General features: G+C 37.5%; 1 protein-coding gene across 2 annotated transcripts; it reads right to left on the bottom strand.

The window, feature by feature from the left end:
* GTF3C5 (general transcription factor IIIC subunit 5) lies at nucleotides 1–22,971 on the bottom strand. Of its 2 annotated transcripts, none has more exons than XM_051980259.1 (11): nucleotides 22,816–22,971; nucleotides 21,352–21,571; nucleotides 19,876–20,074; nucleotides 6,579–6,774; nucleotides 5,617–5,721; nucleotides 4,709–4,823; nucleotides 4,274–4,354; nucleotides 3,282–3,379; nucleotides 2,367–2,449; nucleotides 1,571–1,737; nucleotides 1–914 (listed from the first exon to the last, which is right to left on the bottom strand). In XM_051980259.1, exons 1-11 carry the CDS (start codon nucleotides 22,936–22,938, stop codon nucleotides 718–720), a joined length of 1,584 nt encoding a protein of 527 aa, XP_051836219.1. In that variant the 5' UTR covers nucleotides 22,939–22,971; the 3' UTR covers nucleotides 1–717. The 2 variants fall into 2 exon arrangements, with proteins under 2 accessions (XP_051836219.1, XP_051836220.1); XM_051980260.1 differs by having other exon boundaries at nucleotides 1,595–1,737.
* Nucleotides 22,972–26,622: the final 3,651 nt, after the last annotated feature.

Below are 26,622 nucleotides of genomic sequence, written 5' to 3'. Positions count from 1 at the left end.
TCCTTTGGAAAAATCATTTATTAAAGAAAACTTCCATTAAGAAAGTATGCTCTAAGTAGAGCTAATCCCTGTAGGAATTACACAAAACTGTCCATATTCAAACCCAATAGCAATCAAAAGGTCCTTGACTGAGAAAACCTCAGAGCTACGTAGCCCAAATTTCTTGGTCCCATCCACCCAGGGTAACCACTACAAGCTCAGGGGCTGTGTTTCTGTTGGACTCTCTTTTCCTTTAGTCCATAATTCACAAATCTGATCTGACCTTTTATTGTTCCTTGGAATTCCAAAGGCTGAACTGTCTCCACTTCATAATATTTAACAGCCACAGGGGTGTCTGAAATAGTGGACACATATGACACACAACAAACATATGACACCTGAATAATGTCATCAAAGAAGGTCTAATGGCAGGTAAAACTGAAGGTAGAAGGGTGAAGGGGATTCCTTAGGATCCAGGAATGAAAGCAGGTAATTTGGGATATTATTCAGTACATGAGACAGCCCAGAGCAGACAAGCCAGGGTGACCCTAGGAGACCTTGGCTGGAACACAAAATCTTACAAAAATGAATGTCAGAAACTACACCCATTGAGAGTCCCTTCAAATACCATCTGGTACTCTTAGATGGAAATGGGGGGCTGTTACCTTCCTTCCCAAGGCAAAAGTACAGCAACACCCAGACTAAGTTAGGGTGTCTATAGGCTGGGTTCTCCTCCCATTACACATAGTCCAAAATCTCAGTCTCCATTTCATTTTCACTCCCATCAGAGGGTTTGAAGTCTTCTTCCTCTTCTTCCTCCTCTTCCTCCTCTTCCTCTTCTTCTTCCTCCTCTTCATCATCCTCTTCATCCTCTCCAGATTCATATGTTAACTGCTCTTTTCCACCTTCAGTTTTGGCAGCACTTGAGAACAGCGCTGAGTCCAAAAAAGAGAGGAATGTGTTGTTTAATTACTCAAACCCACTGACCCGAAAGAATAAAGATATTTCAGAGATTTCACTGACCAACAGAATAAGTCATTTATGGCAGGAAGCACTGATGGGTCTCCCAAATCCTGACTTCCTTCACTACTCTCAATATGTGCACAGCACTGGGGCAGGCCTCTTTCCCTTCCCCTTCTGCTATGGCTGTCTCACTACGCTGTCTGGCAGAAGTGGAAGGGGTGCTAGTGCTATGGGGAGATAGTGATGAGCCATGACTATGGCTACTTTTGTCTATCAATAAGGAAGGGGAAGCGGTCTGGGACAGGAAGAACAGGGATGATGAAATCAGCTAAATGGTTGTCCCACTCTTACCTCATGGGGAAAATTAAACCCAATTCTCAGGAGCCACACAGAGCTGATCCTGTGGCTCAACTACCACACGATGCCATCAGTGAAGAAAAGTCCTGGTACTACCTAAATCTGATTACATAAGAAGTCACCTCAAGAGCCAACATTATTCTATAATTCTAAAATTCTAAAATATTAAAGACCTTAGGGATTATCTAATCCAAGTTTACAGATGGGGAAACTGAGGTCCAGAGAAATAAAAGGATTTAACCACAAAGCTAAGTTGTTGAATTCAACATACTCTGAGACCCCAGGAGCTTCTCACCAGGCCTCTTGGAGCGAATGATCTGTCGGATCATCAAGGACATGGTGTCCCTCAGGTCATCGCTGGTCTTCTGCAGACACCACCCATCCCGCTCTGTACACTCAGTCTCCATGCCATCATTGCGATGGATGATCTTCTGTAACCTACAAGCAGCCAAGGCAGGTCAGCAGGCAAATAAGGGTCCAAAGAAAGCCCCAAGAAGACCAGTCAGTGCGGTTTCTATGGGCTACTGTTAGACGCCAAAGGGAAAAAAGCATTCCATCACCTGGGACTGATTCTGTTTTCCTACCAGTGATTTTGTTGTGAGGAACAAAGTGTTCTCTCTCTCTCTCTCTCTCTCCCTCTGTGAAGTTAATTGAATCCACAAAAAGTTTTAGACTTTATCAGCATCCCTCCTGTCTCCCTAGGACACTCTAAATAGAGCTGATAATCAAAAAAGGGAAATGGCCACATTTGAGTTTAGAAACTCCCATACCAACACAGCATGTGTCAGAGAAGCACTGTGAACAACTAGATGAACAGGAGCAAATATATTTACAGTCTGATTCCTGCTGCTTTAACAAAGACTAACTGGCTTAAAGAGAAATATCTTACACAGTAATTTGGTTGTCTGAGAATAGGTTTTGGAAGTTGAGCATAACCAAACATGCCTTCCTAGCACAGATGAAAAAGGGCTTAAAAAATGAAAATGGTGTCAGAAAAAAACTTCCCAATAAAATTCAGAAGCCTGTTTCTCAGTCCTTTCCCCACAAGACCCAGGACCTCATCATACCCTTCCACATTTAAATCACATAGCTGATAGAACATTTGCCGATACGGTGGCAGGGCCCCCTCCCGGAAAACGTAGACAGAGTCCTGAGGGAACAAAAAACCAAAAAGGGTTAATGGAAACTACTCTTCTCAGTGTTTTCACCATCAGAGAGAGATGTCATGCAGCTCAGTGTCAGCCACCAAGACATATTTTTCTAGCTACTATATACTCATATAGCATTCAAGGGTGGAAAACGAGAAAAATGGGTTTGTGAGGAGATGGAAATTAAATACCTTTTCTATTTCTCTCTCATTTATGAAATTATGTAACATTTACTGTCTATATCATATAGCACTTGATGACAGTATCTTAATAATATTCTCTATTTGATTCATGCAGTTATACTTTATCTTCCCAAGCAAATTAAAGACTTCCCATACAAGACTAAGGACATAAATACTTGTTCTTTCATTGAACTTCCCACAATGCCTTCTACTTAGTATTGCATATAGTGGATATTCAGTATGTGGACTGAAAACTTACATCCTACATTTTTTTTTTTTTTGCTGAGGCAATTGGGTTAAGTGACTTGCCCGGGGTCACACAGTGTCCGAGACCAGATTTGAATTCAGGTCTTCCTGAATTCAGGGCTAGTGCTCTATCTACTGCACCAACTATATTTTGATCCTCAACACAATGAAGTTATCTATCCTTCAACCTGGTGTTCACAGACAAGGTTTGAAAGGGACAAAAAGCATTTATTTGTAGAAGGTTGTTGTCATTGCCCACAGTTTCACTCCAGAATCCAGATAGGACTCAGGCCCTATGTAAAACAGATCCAAAAAGGAGATAATTCATGGCCGCCTTATTTGACAGAGATTTTAAAAGTTAGCTCCCCTTCTCATAACTGCTCTGGATAAAGCAGACAGCACTCACCTTGAGCTTGTACTTGTTAGAGGCTGATTTCTTGATACCTCCCGTCCCCGATGTACCTAGTCCATGCTTCAGATCATGCATGGTGACCAATTGGCTGGCTGGGAGAGATAAGAAGCTTTGGAATTCAACACTCTCAAATAAATTCTATTTCACTTATTCTCTCGATGCCCACATTCCTGCTGATTATCTCTTATATACAGCATTGAATTCCCTGTGGACTTCATTGTGGAGATGCACACGTACTAGAAATAAGATTTAGAATCAAAAGAGCTTAGTTTAAATAAAGACTCCACTACTCATTACCTGAATAACCTTGGGCAGGCCATTCTATGTCCCTGAGTTTCAGTTTTCCCATTTGCCAAATGAGAAAATGGACTGGCTACTAATTAAGAACCATTCAGATCTGAAACTATGGTGGTGAAAAGAACTTCCAGGGGGTGACCCATCCTCTTGTCTCACACAAGGGGGTGGGAGGTGCCCTACCCTCTACTGTTCCTCCTTACCTAGGCTGCTAGACTATCCATAGAGTTTGAGTAATATTGATGTTAACAACTATATTCATTGTGAAATGGAAAGACATATGTGTTCTGCCTCCACTACCTACAATCCCTTAGCACTGTTAATCTATGGTACTCTAGATCATAGTATCCACATCATCACTGAACCTGAGGACTTCCAGTCTTCTGGATGTGCTTTGTAGTTAAATATTCCTTTCAGGACTGTCTCCCAGTTAGATTGTAGGAGCACCTTGAGATGAGGGATTGTCTAGCCTTTTCTATTTGTAACTCCATTGCTTAGAACACAGTAAATACTTTATAAATATTTCCCCCGCCTCCCCCGTTCCCCCTTGCCATTCATTCATTCCATGTTATTGTATCATTCTAGGATGATTTCAATTTGAATCCCATTTGTCTGACCATATGGCCCATTTTGGGGTAGCTAGCTTGAAGGCAAAGCACTCCGATGTTTGCTAGAAAGCCACAATTACTTACGTGTCTTTTTGACTGTGATGGGTAGGCTATAGTTGTACGTGCTGCGTTTTGCTTTGACAGGCATATCATTGGGGGCATATCCTGGAGACAAAGAGAGAGTAGCTACTGAGGTTGGGCACAAAGAAACAAAGCTGGCTTCGAAGAGAAAAAGACAAAGATCAGAGATAATCACAAGATAGTAAGAAATGCCGGCTTAGGCCTAAAGGGGACTAGAAGCCCAAGCTACCAAGAGAACTTTATTTAAACAAACATATGGAAATATCCTTAGCCTATCTGTAATAGAGTTAGAAATTACTCCCTTAATGAAAAGAGGCTAAGGTTTACAACAAACTAGACACTGAAAAGATTACAAGAAAGCAAACAAGCCATGAACAATTTTGTCTGTGGCTTTTACTGCTATGGTGGTGGGTTTTTGTTGTTGTTGTTGTTTTTTACCATATTTCATTCCACAGCGAATTCGGAAATCCAGGACTTGATAAATTTTGGCTTCTGGGTTTTTTCTGGGATCATATCCATACCGAATCCATAAACTCCTCCAGGGACCAGTTATCTGCAAAAAATACAATTCCAGGGTGTGGAATAAGGCTTCAGGATCCTGAAAAACTAACACATTCCAGGCTTCCTCTCAGGGATGCACTGATCATAATACTGAATTGTCCTAATACAGACAGTTCTTTGCTTTATGTGAATGGACTGTCCTGCAAACCTCTATGTAAAATTTGCCTGGGAAAGAGAGGGAAAGATGGATGGAGGAAGGGAGGCAGAAAAGGGTCTCTTGTCCATGGAAGGAAAGGGAAAACAAAGAATCAAGAGCCACTTCCAGATACCTGGAGACCTGATAAAATCAAGAAGAAGAATACAAAGGGAGGCAGACATGATGGAACCAGACAGGAACCCAGACAGGAGAGGATAGGGAACATGAAGAAGCCAGGGACAGATATTCAGTATCCAAGCACAGATGGACAAAAGACAAACATTGAAGGGTCAGACATCTGCCGACTCTCTCAGCACCAGAGGGCTCAAGCTAAGCCACCTTCTGCTTGTGGTGGCAGGCTTTCCATGTACCAATTGTTCTACTTTCACTTGGAGGGTTTTTTTTTTTTAATGGGGGAGTGGAAGGTGGTGGAAAGCAGGAGTAGGAAAGAGAGTGAACACAGTTCACAATCAAGGCTAATGAGGACTCTTCCATTCTGGAATTATGATCCCAAGACCACTGCTATGATTCTAAAACTGTTTATGTATGTGATTTCTAAATTCTTCTTCCACTTTAAATCATATGACAACCAGAGCAATATAAAAAGCCTAGGTGAATCAAGACAGGTGACAGATGTCAGCATACTCACCATGTAATAGGCCACGTAGGGAAGCAAGACCTTGAGTTTATCTGGGTGGACACTGATGTTGGCCTTGACAGCATTACGGGACCAGATGGGACGAATGTCAAACAACTAGAAAAAAGTGAAGAGTAGAGGAAAAAATTACCCACAAGTCCCAAAACAGATACACTCTAGAACATCATGGAATCTGTGGCTGATGACTGCTATCAGGAAAAAGAAGAGATCACGGGAAGGGCTAAATATACTTACAGACATGGCTTAGACCTCCTACACTATTTCCATTCTAAACTCTTGGAAAGAACACTTCTAGGAATCACTAAAGTTGATGATTCTTTATTTTGGTCTTGAAAACAAGTAGAAACTGTTAAGTTGAAAATATGTAACCTCAGTTTAAGTTTCCACTTAAACAAAGAGAATAAGACCTGATTCAGTGATTTATTGATCAATTCACTGTTCACTGCGCACCAAGCAATGTCAAACAAGGTGAAAAGGAAGTTTACAATTTAGATTGTAAAAGAGACTATTGACATTTCCAAAGGCACATACAAATTAATAAAACAGTGCAAACTTTGTCTGTCAGAGGTAAGGGAATGTGGAGTAATGGAGTCACCTGAGAACTAATTAAATTCTGGAGTGTGCAATTACAAGGTTTGCAATTACAAGGTTCATTTGGACCATTCAAGCACTTCTCCCCATCCCACTGCCATTCCACGTGTCTACACCAGTAGAAGCTGTTTGGTGGAGGTGTGAAGAGTTCTCCTGTGACTACAAGACATAGTACTTATTCAAATTACTTTTAAAATGGAAACTTGGAAGTGAAAAATTCACATCTGCTAATGAACTGATTAAAAAAAACAAAAAAGAATAAACATGCCCAACTCCAAACAGCTGAGCAAACAAAAGGTGGCTAATTCTAAGCCTGGGCTTCTTGATGAGGTGTCACAAGTGTGAAGTGCTCCAGGTACTACCTTTCTCAGCTCTTCCTCCATCTTCCTGTCTATGGGATTAGTGCACAGCCTCTTCCAAGTCTGTACAGCAGCTTCCAGTGGCTTCATGGGCACTTCATCATCTTCAAAGTTCACAAAGATGGCATTGTGGGGCCGCCGAGCTCTGCTCAAACCAATGAGGTTCTCACCAGAAACAGGTGGATTATTGTAACCTTCCCTGTGGGAGAACACACCAAACCTAAGAGCACAGAAAACCTAACAGACATCCTTTAAATTTTCAAGGAATCATGCTTTCTTACAGTAGATTCCCTTCTACATTTTTATAGATGGCTTCATGAGTTGCTGTGGTTAAAAAAAAAAATCAAACACTTAGTGGCCAATCTTCTATTTTTTTCAATGTTTTAAAGATACTTTTTCTTTTTTTCCATATCACTTTCATTTTCCAGTGACATTTCCCACCCACTTCCACCTGCCAATAGAACCCTTCGTTAGAACAAGAACAGTACTGTCAAGACAAATCACCACATCTCAAATTTGACTAATCTTTTACTGATGAGTCTCACCAAACATGTCAAGACTAGTTCTTGGACTAGAGACCTAGAATCTGTCACAGAGCTCTGCATGAAGTCTTTCTGCACTGGTAGGAACTGACAGAGGATGTGCCTCCTCCCCTGGTATAATGCTTTTAAGTCTCAGTCTACTTGTTTGTAAAATGAGAATATGTGTATTACCCCCTTTACAGAGGTGTCATAAGAAAAGTACTCTGTAAACTTTAAATACCATATAAATCTGAGTTATTATATGGGTATATATAATGAAACCAGGCTGGGAACTTAGAAGAAGCTTAATAGCTGCTTCTCCCTTCCCTTCCCTTTGTGATCAACTTTCAAAAAGCCAAAAATTCATAGAGCTATCATCCTCCATCCTGCCTTCCCTATCTTGCATCTACTGCAACATGCTCCCCTTTATTGGTGTCTCTCCCTAAAGTCTCTTCTCCCCCATCTATCCACCACAAAGCTGATAAAGTGATTTTCCTCAAATTTGACTGTCAGCCCTCTTTCACCATCTTAAAAATCTCCAATGGTTACCTCTAGAATCAAATAGGAACCCCTGTTCAGCCTGGCCATAACCTTCATTTCCAGTCTCATTAATTCCTTTCTTGTCCAGCCAAAGCCGTCATCTTGCTGGTTGCTCTTTCTTCCATGTCATCCCATCTCTGGACCCCACACCTTCTGCACAAAGTACTCCCTCCAAGGGGAGCCTCTCCAATGAGTGCTGGAGCATGGTAGAACAAGTACTATAGAACACCTTTCTCTCCCAACCTTCCTGCCCACATCTCTCCTCTTCCTCCTACCCCTGCAGAAAGGGATCCAGAATGCTTATTTCCCTTCGACCCTCAGACCCACTCTTTCCTTCAGGCAGGCTGGGCCAATCTAGACTGCCTGCCTTGCAAAAGCAAGCATGGCTGCTCACATTGACTTCTTTTCCATTAGAATACCATTTCCTTCAAAATTTAGCTCAAGCACTTTCCCCTTTTCAGGACTAAGCCTGCTCACAATGTCTTTCTCCTTAATATAGCTAACTCTGTTTAGTTTGCTATACCATTCTATGGATTTAGCCTGCCAACCAATGACATACTCCCATCTCATGGAGTATTATTCCCTTTCTCCTAGTTAATTTTGAGTCCCACTGGGGAATTTGTCTTTTCCTTTGTTAACTGTTTAAAAATCCTTTCCTTGGTAACTCTATTGCTCTCCCAAATCTATTTCATATTTACCACTCCTGGTGCCTACTTTATTTCTTCATTTTGTCTACACCTCTTCTCCTAAATAATGTTCCTTTTGGAAAATAAACAAATACATAAGTTTACTGGAATAGGCTTGGGTCATTGAATTGCTGAGAAGAATCAAGTCTATCATAGTTGATAATTACACAATCTTGTTGGTGCTGTGTAGAATGCTTTCCTGGTTCTGCTTGCTTCAAGAAGCACTTAATACATGCAGCTTTTGATGAGTTTCCACCCAAATTCTAATCCTAGCTTTGTCATCAACTAATTAGGGACTTTGAGGCAAGTCATTTACCCAGTCTTCTTCTATAAATGAAGGGGATGAACTAAATAGTCTTTAATGCCTCTTCCGACTGAAAAAAAATCCTGTAACTCAAAAGATTAAAAAAAAAAAATAGTCTATAGGTTCTTGAAAACAATTTGCAAAGCTGAAAGATTCTATCTGGATTTAATTTAAGAAATCATTGGATACCTATTATTGATAAATGTGTGCAGAAAAGACAGTGAACTTCCAAAAGTCATTCTTTCCACTCCCCAACTTTTTGAAAGGTGGCAATCAAACCATCCATGACAGATATAAAGTACCAAAATTCCCCAGCTGGAAATGACCCTCTTTTCCTTAGATCTCATAGAGCATAGCAAAAAAAAAAAAAAAAAAAAAAAGAAAAAGAAAAAGAAAAAGAAAAAAACTTTTATTTACTTTGTATACTTATTTTGGTGTTTGAATTATATGAATTGTATATGTGCCAGATAATACTTTTAAACTATAACCTTCGGAGGGGTTCATGTCTTACTGATCTATAGAGTGTCCTCAGCACTTAAATATTAACTATTTATTGAGTTGGCAATTTTTTATTATTAGTTTCCTAATAGAGATGCACCCTTGGTCATTCATTCTAATATTTTAACAAACTTTTTTTTTTTTTTAACCACCAAGAGGAATGAAGTAAAAGTTTCTACTTTTAAACAATATTTTGGGAGAAATAGTCAATTCTCCCTATTACTAACAGAAACCTGGACTGTTGAATAAATGAAGGGCTTCCCAGTGAAACAGTTCCATTTTTCCTGTGTACAGAAAGTCACTGTATTTCTGGATATGTTTAAAGTTGTGAGGAAAGCCTTGGGAAGTCAACAAAATCAACATAAAGGAGCCTGATTTCAGTTAAAAATAAGAAAACTGAAAACAGATAAAGGCAAGACACCTTTGAACACTGGTTCTCAAATCACTCCAGATGCTTTTTTCCCAACTTTTTCAGCTCCCATCTCTATATTAAGAAATTCAGTTCAGTCTCTAAAAAAGAGTCAAGTGAGGAAGTCCATGGAAGTAAAAAAATATGTGAGTTTTTCTGCAATGTGAAGGACAATTTAGAGAAATAATCAATTGCCTTCCTGGGGAAAAAAGGCAGGTGCTCTTCCCTTCTATTTCCCCCCAAAATCTGTCCTTTTCCTTCATGAAAAAGCAAATAGACAAACTACAAATAAATGGTCCTATTAGCAAAATAGAAACCTTGGAGCTGTCCTTTATCTTCTTGCCCACCTAAAGCCACTGTTTATAATGAATTGCAGAGGGGGAAAGCCAACAATGGAAGAATTCTTGCTTACCAATATATTCAGATCACTTTAGTTCAATCAGAAGGGAAAATCCAAAATATGTATCCTTTTACACTTAGTAAAGTGTACTGCCCACTGTGCCACCTAGCTGCCCCCTCTTAGTCCCTAGTAATGCCAATAAATGATTATCCAACTGTGCCACCTAGCTGCCCCCAATTAGTCCCTAGTAATGCCAATAAATGATTATCCAACAGCCAAAAGAATCAGAGTTCCAGAGGTAGGAGCAGCTTAACAGGGGTGTATAAACAGAGATGACTCTCCATTTATCCACAATAAAATTAAGTCAATTCATTCTGGACCTCAGAATTCATTAATCTGCCTCTCTGTACTGATATATGGAAGAGTGAGTCATTTAGTCAGCAATTTAAGAAGCACTCAAATAGCAATATCAAGTAATATTAAACTGATTTAAACTGAGGAAAGCAGTGAAGAGTGAGAATATACTCTTGAGAGTTGCAGCTAAATAACAGTTTTCATATTATCAATAGCTGGAGAGAAATGATTGATAGTAAGCACTGCCCCCTAGCTTCAGAGGCCAGCAATGCTCATTCAGGATTTGGCACCCTGGAGCACTGTGTCTTTCTTTGGATACAATAGTCACTACAGACTCACTATTAACTCTAAGTAATTTCAAGTAGTAAGACCCTCTCTGAAATCCTGCATCTTGGACAGGTATTAAAATTTATCTTGGGAAATGTATAGAAGGAAAAGGCAAACAGTACAGGTTAATATACTCAAGCTAACAACAGCCACAGCCTCTTGCCAGATCCCTTTTGTGACCAAAGGCATGTAGCTTAAGACCTCTGGTTGCAGTTCAGTGATAAGATCAAGGGAAAAAAACAAGACTGGCCAGGTCACAAACTCATATTTTTGCTATCACCAAAAAGGATTCTCGCCACTGAACAAAGCAACCACAGACTTGAATAACAAATAACAAAATAACAGTCAACTAATATTTATTTATTTATTTATTAAGTATCTCTGTGAGTACTGGCTAAGAAACAGTTGTTGATCAGTGGAACAGGTTAACCTCACAAAATACAATAGTCAATTACTATGCTAATCTAGAGTTTGATAAACCTAAAGACTCCGGCTATTGCGCTAAGAACTTACTATTTGACAAAAACAGCTGGGAAAATTGGAAAATAATATGGCAGAAGCTAGGCACTGACTAATACCTAACATCCTATACCAAAATAAGGTCGATGGCTTCACGATTTAGACATCCAAGAGTGATACTATAAGCAAATTAGGAGAACGAAGGATAGTTTATTTCTTAGATCTGTGGAAAAGAAAGGAATTTATGGCCAAAGAAGAGCTGGAGAACATTATGAAATGCAAAATGGATCATTTTGAGTATATTAAATTTAAAAGTTTTTGTACAAACAAAACCAAAGCAACCAAGATTGGAAGGAAAGGCGAAAACTGGGAAGAAAATTTTTACATCCAAGGGTTCTGAGAAAGGCCTCATTTCTAAAATATATAGAGAGTTGACTCAAATTTATGAGAATACAAGCAATTCTCTGATTGATAAATAATCAGAGGATATGAACAATTTCCAGATAAAGAAATTAAAACTATTTCTAGTCATATGAAAAGGTGCTCTAAATTACTATTGATTAGAGAAATGCAAATTAAGACAATTCTGAGGTACCACTGCACACTTCTCAAATTGACTAAGATGACAGGAAAAAATAATGACAAATGGTGGAGGGATGTGGGAAAACTGGAACACTAATACACTGTTGGTAGAGTTATGAACTGCTCCAACAATTCTGGAGAGTAATTGGGAACTATACCCAAAGGGCAATCAAACTGTGCACAGCATCAAGATTATACAATGATAAACTGATGAATGTGGCTCTTTTCAAGAATGAGGTGACAATTCCAATGGACCAGCGATGAAAAGAGCCATCTGCACCCAGAGGACTGTAGGGACTGAATATGGATCACAAAATAGTTTTTTCACCTTTTTTATTATTTGTTTGCTTTTTTTTTCCTTTTTGATCTGATTTTTCTGGTGCAGCATGATAAATGTGGAAATATGTAAAGAAGAACTGCACATGTTCAGCATATATTGGATTGTTTGCTGTCTAGGAGAAGGGGTGAGGGAAGGGGAAGGAGAAAAATTTGGAACACACTTTTGTAGGATTTTCTGTTGAAAACTATCTTTGCATATATTTTTAAAATAAAAAGCTATTATTAAAAAAAAATGCCAAGCATTGTAATAAGCACTGGGGTAAAAGAAAGGCAAAAGACAATCCCTACCCTCAAGGAACTGACAAGTTAAATATGTACAAACAAATTGTATTTGGGACAAACAGGAAATAATTAACAGATGGAAGGCATTAGAATTACGAGGGCAAGTTTCCTGTAGAAGGTGAGATTTCACTTGGGTCTTGAAGCAAGGACTCAGAGATGAAAAAGGAGAGTCTCAGGCATGAATTTTGAAACCAGAGAAAATATTAGAGATGGGAATGTCTTATTTGTGAAACAGACACCCAGTGTAACTATAGCAAAGAGTACATGAGTGGGTATAATGTGTAAGGAAACTAGATCTAGGTTATGAAGGGCCCTGAATGCCAAACAGAATTTTGTATTTGATCCTGGAAGTGATAGGGAGCCACTAGTTGACTGAGCAAGGAGATAATGCTGAGAGACCATGAATGAGGAGTCAGGAATGATGTCTAGGTTGCAAAGCTGGGGGAATGGGAGAATGGTGACACCATCAACAGTGACAGGCAAATTTGGAAGGAGGAGGAAAGATTAAGGGGAAAGACAATGAGCTCAGTTTGGACATGTTGAGTTTAAGATGTCTACTGGATATCTTAAGTTGGAGATATCTGAAAGGTAATTAGAGATATGACTCTGAAAGTCAGTTTCAGGTAGTATATGCAAATCTGAGAAACATCAACATAGAAATGGTAATTAAATCTATGGGAACCCATGAGATCATCAAGTTATATAATATCAAAGGAAAAAGAAAAAGAGGGTCAAAGAAAGAGTTCTGCTGACACCCATAGTGAGTGGGTATAACTTGAATGGGATCCAGCAAAAGAAAATGGAGAAAGATCAGCTAGATTGGGGGAGAACCAGAAGGGAGTGGTGCCCCAGGAACCTAGAGTGAAGAGATGATCAAGAATAGAGTGACTGACAGAATCAAAGGTTGGAGAGAGCAAGGACGAGAACTGCAAAAAGGCAGGAAATCATTGGTAACTTTATTGTTGTTGTTGGGGTGTTTTTAAGGCAACTGGGATTAAGTGACTTGCCCAGAATCATCTAGCTAGTACATAACCTTCTCAAAGGGTAGAAGTAGAATGATAGTGAGATGGAAGGATCAGGTGAGGGTTTTTTCCAGGATGAGGAGACATGGGCATATTTATAGGTAGTAAGGAAGCAGAGAGTAGATAGGGAGAAATCAAAAATAAGTGAGAGAGTGAAAATGACAAGGGGAGCAATCCATAAAGGAGACAGGTTTGAATGGGGCTGCTTGATCAGGTAGAGAGATTTACCTTGACAAGGAGTAAGGCCACTTCATCATATGAGATGGGTGAAGGAGATAGTAGAAGGTATCTGAGTGATACGAGAGGAGGAGACAAGAAGAAGGAGCCTATGGTGAATGGTTTCATTTATTTACATAAAATATGAAGCAAGGTTCTCAGCTGTGACAAAAAGGGGAGGAGCTAAGATAGAGGACTGAAGAAGAATGAAAAAATTTGAAAGACCCACTATGAAAAATGGTATAGTGAGTTGATAAGACAAGTATAAAAGAACTGCCTAGCAACGAGGGCCTTTGAGATTGTATAAAATAAATCTGCAGAGGGCCCACACAGGACAGTTGTGTAAGGTTTTCTCTACTTTCCCTCAGCAACATGTATGTAGGAACAAACACATCAAGATAATGGGAGTGATTCAAGGATGAGGCTTGGTAGTGCAGAACTAGTAATAAAAGGAGGCCAGTAACTCAAGAAAGAAAACAATGAGACAAACTGGTTTAAAAAAAAAAAATTACAACTGTGATGATCAAGAAATACACCATAACCTTAGCCATGATACAATTACTTGATTTGATCTTCACATCAGCCCTATGAAGTAGGATAATATGGGTAATATTATCTCTATTTTATAGCCAAGGAAGCTGAAAGTCAAAGAGGGTAAGTGATGTTCCCATAGTCACAGAACTTATATCAGTATGTTCCCTAATTCCAAGGCCAACACTATTTTGTATGAAATTTGCTGGCTTATACCTTCTCCCAGGTCTTTGGCCATTGGTTCTCTTCCTGCTGTGTGGTGAGCTCTTCCCAAAACTGTCATTCTGAAGAAAAGCCTAGAAGAAGCCATCCTTCACTCTCCAGAATTTGCCACAGTGCCCACAGATAGGCACCTTCCTTACTCCTCCCCTTTGGCTCCCTGTTAATGCTGTCTTCCCCCATTAGAAAGTAAGCTCCTTGAAGAATCTACTATGCTTCAGGTGAAGTCAAAAAAGCAGACCAAGCAAAAGCAAAAACAGATCTAATTAAAAAAGATAAGGAAGAGCACCATATCTTGCTAAAGTGTAGCACAGATAATGAAGCAGTTATCAATACTAAACATATATGTACCAAGTAGTGTATCATCTAAATTCCTAAAGGAGAAGTTAAGAGAGCTGCAAGAAGAAATAGACAGCAAAACTATAATAGTGGGAGAGCTCAACCTTACACTCTCAGAACTGGATAAATCAAACCACAAAATAAATAAGAAAGAAGTTAAAGAGGTAAATAGAATACTAGAAAAATTAGATATGATAGATCTCTGGAGAAAACATAATGGAGACAGAATGGAGGACACTTTCTTCTTAGCAGTTTATGGAACCAATACAAAAATTGACCATATATTAGGACACATAAAGACCTCAAATTCAAATGCAGAAAGACAGAAATAGTAAATGCATCCTTTTCAGATCATGATGCAATAAAAATTACATTCAATAAAAAGCCAGGGGAAAATAGACCAAGAAGTAATTGGAAATTAAATAATCTCATCCTAGAGAATGATTGGGTGAAACAGCAAATCATAGACATAATTAATAATTTCACCCAAGAGAATGACAATAATGAAACATCATACCAAAATGTGTGGGATGCAGCCAAGGTGATAATAAAGGGAAATTTTGTATCTCTAGAGGTTTACTTGCATAAAATAGAGAAAGAAAAAAATCAATGAATAAGGCTTGCAACTAAAAAAGCTAGAAAAAGAGCAAATTAAAAACCCCCAATCAAACACTAAACTTGAAATTCTAAAAATAAAAGGAGAGGTCAATAAAATTGAAAGTAAAAAAAACTATTGAATTAATAAATAAAACTAAGAGTTGGTTTTATGAAAAAACCAACAAAATAGATAAATCCTTGGTAAATTTGATTAGCAAAAGGAAAGAGGAAAATCAAATTGTTACTCTTAAAAATGAAAAGGGAGAAATTTCCACTAATGAAGAGAAAATTAGAGCAATAATTAGGAGTTACTTTGCCCAACTTTATGCCAATAAATTTGATGACTTAAATGAAATGGATGAATACCTTCAAAAATATATATTTCCCAGATTAACAGAGGAAGAAGTCAATTGGTTAAATAGTCCCATTTTAGAAAAAGAAATAGAATAAGTTATTAACTCCCTAAAAAAAAATCCCCAGGATCAGATGGATTTACATGTGAATTCTACTAAACATTTAAAGAACAATTAACTCCAATGCTATATAAACTATTTGAAAAAATAGGGAATGAAGAAGTCCTGCCAAATTCCTTTTATGACATAGACATGGTAGTGATACCTAAACCAGATAGGTTAAAAACAGAGAAAGAAATCTCCTATTTTCCTAATGAACATCGATGCAAAAATCTTAAATATTAGCAAAAAGATTACAGAACGTCATCTCCAGGATAATACATCATGACCAAGTAGAATTTATACCAGGAATGCAGGGCTGGTTCAATATTAGGAAAACTCTTAGCATAATCAACTATATCAATAACCAAATTAACAAAAACCATATGATCATCACAACAGATGCAGAAAAAGCATCTGATAAAATCCAACATCCATTCCTATTAAAAACACTAGAGAGTATAATTATAAGTGGACTTTTCCTTAAAATAGTCAATAGCATCTATTTAAAACTGTCAGTAAGCATCATATGTAATGGTGATAAACTGGAACCTTTTCCAATAAAATCAGGGGTGAAACAAGGTTGCCCACTATCACCATTACTATTAAATATTGTATTAGAAATGCTAGCTTTGGCAATAAGAGATGAAAAAGAAATTAAAGGAATTAGAGTACATAATGAAGAAACCAAATTATCATTCTTTGCAGATGATATGATGATATACTTAGAGAACCCCAGAGATTCTACTAAAAAGCTATTAGAAATAATTCACAACTCTAGCAAAATTGCAGGATACAAAATAAATCTACATAAATCATCAGCATTTTTATACATCACCAACAAACTCCAACAGGAAGAGATACAAAGAGAAATTCCATTGAAAATAGCTGTCAATAATATAAAATATTTGAGACTCTATCTGCTAAGGGAAAGTCAGGAACTATATGAGCAAAACTACAAAACACTTTTCACACAAATAAAGTCAGATATAAACAATTGGAAAAATATTAAGTGCTCTTGGATAGCTCCAGCAAATATAATAAAGATGACAATACTACCTAAACTAATCTATTTATTTAGTGCTATACCAATCAGACTCCAAACTATTTTAATGACCTAGAAAAAATAACAACAAAATTCATCTGGAAGAACAAAAGGTCAAGAATTTTAAGGGAACTAATGAAAAAAAAAAATGAAAGTGGCCTAGCTGTACCAGATATAAAACTTTATTATAAAGCAGTGGTCATCAAAACCATTTGGTAATGGCTAAGAAACAAACTAGTTGATCAGTGGAATAAGTTAGGTTCACAAGACAAAATAGTCAATAACTATAGCAATCTAGTGTTTGACAAACCCAAAGACCCCAGCTGTTGGGATAAGAATTCATTATTTGACAAAAATTACTGGGAAAATTGGAAATTAGTATGGCAGAAACTAGGTATTCACCCATACTTAACGCTGTACACCAAGATAAGATGAAAATGAGTTCATGAGTTAGGCATAAAGAATGAGATCATATGATCAATTCTGATGGACATGGCCCTCTTCAACAATGAGATGAACCAAATCAGTTCCAATAGAGCAGTAATGAATCGAACCAGCTACACCCAGCAAAAGAACTCTGAGAGATGACTATGAACCACTACATAGAATTCCCAATCCCTCTATTTTTGTCTGCCTGCATTTTTGATTTCCTTCACAGGCTAATTGTACACTATTTCAAAATTCAATTCTTTTTGTACAGCAAAATAATTATATGGACATGTATACATATACTGTATTTAACTTATACTTTAATATATTTAACATGTATTAGTCAACCTGCCCATCTGGGGGAGGGGATGGGGGGAAGGAGGGGGAAAGTTGGAACAAAAGGATTCGCAACTGTCAATGCTGAAAAATTACCCATGCATATATCTTGTAAATAAAATAATTATATTAAAAAAATGAGATCATAAATAAATTAGAAGAACATAGGCTAGTGTATCTCTCAGACCTGTGGAGGAGGAAGGAATTTGTGACCAAGGAAGAACTAGTGGTCATTATTGATCACAAAATAGAAAATTTCAATTATATTAAGTTAAAAAGTTTTTGTGCAAATAAAACTAATGTGGACAGGATTAGAAGGGAAGCAATAAACTGGAAAAACAGCTAAAGATTCTGATAAAGGCCTCATCTCCAAAATATATAGAGAACTGACTCTAATTTATAAGAAATCAAGCCATTCTCCAATTGATAAATGGTCAAAGGATATGAATAGACAATTTTCAGATGATGAAATTGAAACTATTTCTACTCATATAAAAGGGTGTTCCAAATCACTATTGACCAGAGAAATGCAAATTAAGACAACTCTGAGATACCACTGCACACCTGTCAGATTGGCTAAGATGATAGGAAAAGATAATAATGAATGTTGGAGAGGATGTGAGAAAACTGGGACACTGATGTATTATTGGTGGAGTTGTGAATGCATCCAGCCATTCTGAAGAGCAATTTAGAACTATACTCAAAAAGTTATCAAATTGTGCATACTCTTTGATCCAGCAGTGTTAATACTGGGCTTATATCCCAAAGAGATCTTAAAGGAGGGAAAGGGACCCACATGTGCAAAAATGTTTGTGGCAGCCCTTTTTGTAGTGGCTAGAAAATGGAAATTGAATGGATGATCACCAATTAGAAAATGGCTGAATAAATTGTGGCATATGAATGTTATTAAATATTATTGTTCTGTAAGAAATGACTAGCAAGATGAATATAGAAAGGCTTGGAGAGACATACATGAATTGATGCTAAGTTAAATGAGCAGAACCAGGAGGTCTGGATATAAGGATCAATTCTGATGGACATGGCTCTCTTCAACAATGAGAGGATCCAAATCAGTTCCAACTGATCTGTAATGAACAGAATCAGCTATACCCAGAGAAAGAACATTGGGAAATGAGTGTGGACCACAACATAACATTTCTACTCTTTCTGTTATTGTTTGCTTGCAATTTTGTTTTTTCTTGAGTTATTTTTACCTTCTTTCTAAGTCTGATCTTTCTTGTGCAACAAGATAACTGTATAAATATGTATACATATATTGTATTTAACATATACTTTAATATATTTAACATGTATGGGACTACCTGCCATCTAGGGGAGAGGGTGGGGGGAAGGAGGGGTAAAGCTGAAACATAAGTTTTTGCAAGGGTCAATGTTGAAAAATGACCTATGCATATGTTTTGTCAATAAAAAGCTATAATTAAAAGAAAAAAAAAGTGAGTGGAGGATTCAAAATGGCTACAATATATTACAAGTAGCTTGAACTATCACAAAAATAAATAAATAAAATTTTAAAAATAATAATAAAAAAAAAAGAATGTAAGCTCCTTAAAGGCTGACACCCTTCTTGCTTGTATGTGTATCCCTAGCATTTTATCACAGTACCCAGAACAAAGTAAATGATAAATACTTGTTGACTTGATTTTGCAAATGAAATTATTAGGAACATATATACGTATATGTAAAGGAAATGTGTGTTTCTACTGCAATCACTGGTCTTAGAGGTAGTGTGGACAAAAAAAATGATACACACTATTTTTAAGAATATATATACGTATATATAAAGGAATTATGTATTTCCACTGCAATCACTGATCTTAGAGGTAGTGTGGACAGAGAAATGATAGACACTCTCTATTTTCCACAATTCTTAATGTAGAAAAGACCCATTAATAATAACTAACATTTATGTAGTGCTTTAAAATTTGCAAAGTACTTTACATACATTATCTGATTAAGGATATTTTCCCCATTTCACAGATAAGAAAACAGAAGATTTAAAGAGTTATTCATCCTTGGTGCCCTTGTCAATATTAGAGGCAGAATTCATAGTCAGCTCTTCTGATTCCTAGGCCAGCATTCTTTTTTGTTTCTGTTTGGTTTTGTGAGGGTTTTTTGCTAGGCAATTGGGGTTAAGTGACTTGTCTAGAGTCACACAACTAGAAAGTCTTAAGGTCTGAAGCTGGATTTGAATCCAGGTACTCTGGACTCCAAGACCAATACTCTAAACACCATCTAGTTGTTCCTCCAGCATTCACTGCACTACCCTACACTTGTTCTCATTAAATTATGAATTCGTCCTATTCATAGGGGATTCTGTCAAATAGGTAGTCTATCAATCTGAAGTTCTGCAATCCTAGTGGACACATGTCCAGAGTACCATTTGTTTGATCACTGAGCTCTTTAAAAGATTCCTAGAAGTTGGATGAAGGCTGGTAGTGGGGAAGGTACTCACCGATGCTGTGTTTCTGGCCGGTAAAAATAGTCCACTGGGGTGTCTAGGCGAGAGAAAATTGGTGGAGGAATATAGAGAGGTAATTCCTGATTGAAGAATTCTTCCTTCTCTGGTTTGAGCATAAGAACTTTGTCATACATAGATGTGTTTTTGCAGCCTGCTTCAGTGTGTACTGCCAGATACTGAAAATCTGACATTCCTGGAGAAGTAAACAAATTACAATTATGACAATCAAGAAATATACCATAATTATAGCCATAATACAAGTGCTATGATTGTCACCTAAGAACATCTGACTCCTAGGCACCAAACATCTTACATCCTTTAAAAATTCTTTAGGAGAAAGAACTAGTCATTTATTCTGCTGAAGAGACATCAGAACTAACTTTATGTGCAAATTCATACAAAATAAACTTGAACTCAAATTCTCTTAAACTTGCTTGGGTTAACATCAACATTCTTTCTTGTTTACATGATATTACAACATAACAAAAGCTGACAGAAAAGAGAGCATCATGATAGAAAGAAATGGAACAATCAAGAGACTTGAACCCTAGCTTCAGCCATGTCTACTAATTAGCTATTATATTAGGCAAGTCATGGTCTCCCTAGAGATGTCAGCTTCCAGATCTGGAAAATGAAGAGACTGAATCTGGCAGCTTCTAAGATCTCTTCCAGTTCTAGAGTCTGATTTTAGCCCAATTCACTTAGTATTTTAGTCAGGGTTATTTATATTCAGCAAGGAAGACATTATTCTTTTACTCCTATGAACAGGATTCATAGTTCTATTCCCAGAAAGAGGACAGCCCTTTATATTTTTTTACTCCATTTGATTAGCCTTAGCCTTAAAAGCAGTTCTTGGAGAAACTCTATCTCTCACTGTAACTTGTATATTTTTTCTTTCTCTATATATCTCTTCTTTTAAAAAAAAATAAAGCTTTTTATTTTTGTTTTAAAAACATATGCACGGATAATTTGACAACACTAACCTTTGCATAGCCTTATGTTTCAGATTTTCTCTTCCTTGCCCCCACCCCCTCCCCTAGATGGCAAGCATTATATGTTAAACATGTTAAAATACATATTAAAACCAATTTTTATAAACATATTTATACAATTCTCTTGCTGCACAAGAGAAATCAGATAAAAAAAAAGAAGAAAGTAAATGAATAAGAAAACAAAATGCAAGTGAACAACAAAAAGAGTGAGAATGCTATATTGTGATCCACTTTCATTTCCCACAATCCTCTCTGGGTGTCAATAGCTCTCTTTAACACAAGATCATTGGAACTGGCATCAGTTATCACATTGTGGGAAAGAGTCAAGTTCATCAGAATTGATTGTTGTATAATATTGATGTTGTTGTATACAATGTATATCTCCTCTTTTTTTCTTTGTCATTATTATATTCCCTTCTATCTATTTTAGGCTTGATAGTGACAACATCCATGGGTACCAGTTCCACTGGACCTGTACCTTGAAATTTATAAACAGTTGTAACGATGCCCAAAATTTCCATGTCAAACTTGACTTCTGCAACAGTCACTTCTCCACCCTCTGCTCTCCTCCGTCTTGTCTTCTTCTTTATCTTAAGCAACAAACTGCTGGTAGGGAAACGATTGGCACACACTGGATGACAGTATGGATCCTTGGGGCGGAAATACAGCTCCAACCTTTTGGCTGAGTCTGCATAGATCTGAAATAAAGATCCAATAGCATTAGCTAGAGAAAAGCATCAAATACCTCGAAAACATCATTCTCAAAGCCTTTTTATATACAACTAAAGAAGACTTTGGGTAGGGTTGGAAGATACAAAAAGATAGCTTAAAAAAATTAAAAGATGAAGGAACCTTAGGATATAAAATGTTAGACTGGAGAAGAACTTTAAATACCAATTAGAACAATATAATTATTTTATAGAAGAGGAAACTTAGGCAAAAAGAACTGGGGATTGGAACTTCTAGATTTTATTATGAAATTCAATTTCACAATGGAATTCTTCTAGGTTTTTATATCTTTTTTTCCCCCTGAGGCAAATGGGTTTAAGTGACTCCAGGGTCACACAGATAGGAAGTGTTAAGTGTCTGAGACCATATTCGAACTCAGGTCCTCCTGACTTCAGGGCTGGTGTGCTATCTACTGTACCACCTAGCTGCCCTGCCCCAAGTTTTTGTATCTTAATTTCTCTTTGGGGGGGAAAGGGAGAAGATAAAGTGGATGAAAAAGATTTCAAAAGAAATATAACATGCATATCTTATATGTGTGTACAACTATGAACACACATATACATATACTTAATATAAGAAACCTATAAGATATGGTTCTACAAATCCCATTGTTCCTACCATATCATAAATAAATTATAAACAGATCTTATGAAACTGATGGATTTGAGGTCCTTTACCATCGAAACATCAAAAATAACTGAGTTAAAAGGAGAGAAAATTTAATGGCTACTGTCTTGCAGGAACCAGATCCTAAAAACAAGCATAGGGAAGCAACATGGTTGCATGGAAGGACCGCTGACACAGGATCAAATTAGTGGAGTTTAACTCTAACCAGACACGGGATCTCACTTCTTAAATTTAAAAAAAAAAAAAAAAAAAAGTTGGGAGGAGGAGGGAGAAATAGATTAGATGGTTTCTGAGATCCTTTGCATTCTCCATCTACGATCCTGTAACTGATTTGATCACAATGATCACGAGCTAGAAAGGAACACGGCTAGTCCCTACAATAGGAGACGAGGCAGGAGACCTAAGAAGTCCTGCAACGGGATTCTCCATCCTCCACACCCAGGTGAGGAGCCCAGCTTCTGGGCCGTTGCCTAGGAAACCGCTCTCCTCCTCCTGTCCTCCCCCCGCGAGCCCTAGCTTGATCCCCGCCTCCGATCTCTTTGCTCTGGAGATTAACCCGCGCCCCCCTGGTCCCGCTGATCCAGACCCGGGAAACTCCTTCTTCTCCGCCCAGGGTCTGCAGCATCTTGGACACATCCTGGACCACGCCTGGGTACTCCACACACACCAGACGCCGCTGCTGTTGCAACTCCACAGACACCGCCGCCATTACCCCCTACTTCCCGTCGTGCTGTGCGACGGACTCTCGTGTCCTCAACGCAAATCGTTCCCCTAATTTACCTCGTTACGAGTTCCGGGAAAAAGTGGTTCCGACTCCTCACTCCTCCAAGAGGCGGGGCCTTGCGCGGGCCCAGGGAAAGTCCAAGGGACGAGTACCCCCTGGTGGCTAAGCCTGGAAACGCCGAAATCAGTTTTTGGTTTTTTTAAGAGTTTGGGTTTTTTTAATTAACACTAAAAATTTTTGTTTGTTTTAGTACAGACTTGTGATTTCATGAGCAGAAGGAACTTCCAATGAGGAAATTTCCCCTACCGATGCATATGGCTCCCTCTCTTCAATTTAAGATCTTAGAAAATTGACTAGGACATGAATAGATTGTAACTTTCTGGGATCACACAGGCATTTATTAAGCTTATACTTTGTATCAAGTACTGTGGGACCGCAAAGAAAAACAAAAGACAGCTCTTGCCCTCTAAAGCTCACAATCTAATGGACTAGACAACATATAAACAACTGTGAACATACAAGATAGGCACTAATTACATTGGGAAAACTTGTCAAATCACCCATACTTGACTGAAGCTGGCCTTCACTACTACTTCACCATTAAGCTGGCTGTTAATAAAAAAAAATCCAGAACCTAGCAAAATGTGACGAATCCCTGATCGGAGAGTTCCTAGGACAGTTAAGAGAGAAAGAGTACACACAAACACATACATACATGCATCATATCAGGCAGACTCAACCATATGATGCTGGGCTGCAATAGAGGGAGAAAATATTACAATAGAGGCAGGAGAGCTGGAATGGTTTTTTTTTCAGCCAACAAATTATGCAGTTTATTAGTTGTTCTCAAAACATATTTATCTTCCTCATTCTTATTATTAAATTTGGTGGCAGAAATTCAAAGCAGAGATCCAGAAACAGAAGCAGAAGAAGTAACTGATGACATTGTCTTCCATTGGTATAATTTGGAAAGCAATTTCATGTTTATTACTTATTTGATAAACATTTGTTGAACCCCAGTTTAGGCACCGGGATAGGGAAACATGGAAAGGGAAAATAGGAGATATGGCATAATGGAAGTAAAAGTATTGAATTTGGAATTGGAGAGTTGTTTTGTAATCCTAAATCTGTGGTCCTAATTTTGTAACTCTGACTCTGGAATCTCCTATCCTAACTCTAGCAGTAGGACTGTGAACAAACCACTTCTTGGAGTATGTTTTGTGAAGGCAGCATTTTATAAACCTTTTGACCTAGAGAGTTGACAGAGTTGAAAGGTTGATTAGTTTGAGGGTTTCTCAGAAAACACCTGAATCTGTTTTGCAGGCTGAAAGGAATGAATCCATGGAGAAGTGCTAGAGAAAGGTAAGATGATTAAAAAAAAAAACCTTCTAAAGGAGGCAGAGAATGACATCAAAGTTAAAGGAAGAATTGACCTTGGTAGAAGGAGGGTCATTTATTCCTTGAAGATTGAAGAGAAAGGGCACAAGACTAGGGGAAAGAAAAGCTATTTTCTTTTAATACTTTTGTAACCTGTAAGCCAAGTTGGAATAGAGCTGAAAACATCAGAGAGGAAATCAGGGAGATGTAAAGGGAATGAAATCCATGGAAGAGAAAGGGTGAATCAATGAGTCCCCAAGGGGCATCTAAAGATACTGATGACATCCTGAAAGTAGAAGTCTTCCTGTCTCTTCTAGCCTATTCAGCTAGTGTAACTACAAGAAAAAGCATTTGTGGGACCAAATGGTTTAGTCATGGATAAGTAGGTCAAGCAATATAATAAACTGGATGAAAAACCTAAATACTTATTATTATTATTATTATAGCTTTTTATTTACAAGATATATGCATGAGTAATTTTTCAGCATTTGACAATTGCAAATCCTTTTGTTCCAACTTTTTCCCTCTTTCCCCCCACCCCTTCCCCCAGATGGCAGGTTGACCAATACATGTTAAACATGTTAAAGTATAAGTTAAATACAATATATGTATACATGTCCAAACAGTTATTTTGCTGTATAAAAAGAGTCAAAATTTGAAATAGTATACAATTAAAGCTAAATCCTCTTAACAGAGGAAGGAAAATGAGCCCACATTCTGCTATCTCAAAATTTAAACAATGCAACCTATTTTATGGTTCATTACCCCTTTCAATCATTAGGTTGGCTAGGTGTTTCATAAGAAAATATCTTAGAACTTAGGAATTCAGGGGCCATTAGGCTCTTCTTATAATATCTAGACCTCACTGGAGCATCCAGATACTCTGTCTGTTACTGCCATTTTCTATATATTTCATGTTTTAATTGAATCCACCACCGACACAACATTCCAGCCAAACCTTCCTGTCTCATATGTATCCTATTAATGGCATATCCAGAGTATGAGCCATTTGTACCAGACACTCAGGTATACCTGACCCATGCTCTTTGCCTGCTTCTGTGTCCAGAAGTTGCCTATCTTTTAGTCTTAGCTCACACTGTTACCTATATGTGGAATTCCATTTTAATCTCTACCTGTTGAAATCCTTCCTGTTCTTCAAAGCCCAGATCAAATGACTCTTCTAGAAAGTCAGCAATTTCTGATCTTTATGTCAGGGATTATCTACATTCCTACAGCATTTTAGTTACTGCATTTATGATTCTCTCCCCTTCCCTGCTATATTATAACTTACATGAAAACAGAAATTGGATTATTTATCTTTCTTCTTTGTTTATCTCATTTGTATTTATTTACATTATTATATTGTTTGTTTTATTGTTATTTTTAGTTATATATAGATCTATTTGTATCTAAAATAGTTTTGTAATTATATATCAATACATTTAATTATGCTTCTTTATATTATTTATTTATATTTGTTTATCTTATTTATCTTTGTACCACATCCTTTTCTCTGAGACCTAGCATAGTACTCTACACATAGTCTAAACTATGGGTTATGACGTAACTGAATGTAGCAGTCATAAAAATTTGGCAACAGTAAAAAGGTTTCTGAATGCAATGACCAAAAATTAATTCAAAATCAAATATGTAATGAATCCAAGGTGTTTCTGCAAGTGTGTTGCCCATATTGCATCACACAACTTCACTGCAGCCTTGGTTCTGAATATAACAACATGTATACTTTGCACTGCCAGAAACACCTCAGTTCAGATTTAAGATGGGGTCATGAAAAAGTTTAAGAAGCCCTAACATAGTCAACACTTAATGAATGATTTTTGTGAAAAGCAGAAAGGAAGGAAGGAGAAAGGAAGAAAGGAAGGAATGAAAAAGGATTAGAGGAAAAAGAATAGATGGGAAGGAGGATGCGATGGGATGGGATGGGATGAGGGAATGAAATCTAAACCACTACAATATATGAACTCATGAAACTGATTTGTTAAATCCAGGATTAAAAATCTTATTAATTAGTACTGTCTCCTCTTTCTTAACATGTGATTTTGGTCATTTTCCTTTGTGAATGGCCAGAGCTCAAAGAACCTTTGTCTAAATGGGCTCAGTAGTGATAAATCTTTATCCTTTGAGGGTCGATTTATTTCAGGAAGCAGCCACAAATCAGTCACTATTTCTAGAGAATGAAGTAGATGATTACTGGGCCACAATGCTTTGAGTTGGAAATATGATGTGCCTCACCATATGACTTATGAATTGACTCTCAGAACAGTCTGAGCA

The sequence above is a fragment of the Antechinus flavipes genome, chromosome 2, assembly GCF_016432865.1.
Source record: "Antechinus flavipes isolate AdamAnt ecotype Samford, QLD, Australia chromosome 2, AdamAnt_v2, whole genome shotgun sequence".
Lineage (NCBI taxonomy): Eukaryota > Metazoa > Chordata > Mammalia > Dasyuromorphia > Dasyuridae > Antechinus > Antechinus flavipes.
Note: the sequence above shows the minus strand (reverse complement) of the source record. Positions and strands in the feature narration are given on the sequence as shown.

Coding starts and splice junctions, on each gene's coding strand:
- GTF3C5 (XM_051980259.1), bottom strand. CDS start 22,938: ATGGCGGCGGTGTCTGTGGAGTTGCAACAGCAGCGGCGTCTGGTGTGT. Junction 21,572..22,815: donor GAGAAGAAGGAGTTTCCCGG/GTCTGGATCAGC, acceptor TCTTTATTTCAG/ATCTATGCAGACTCAGCCAA. Junction 915..1,570: donor GAAGCTCCTGGGGTCTCAGA/GTATGTTGAATT, acceptor TTTTGGACTCAG/CGCTGTTCTCAAGTGCTGCC.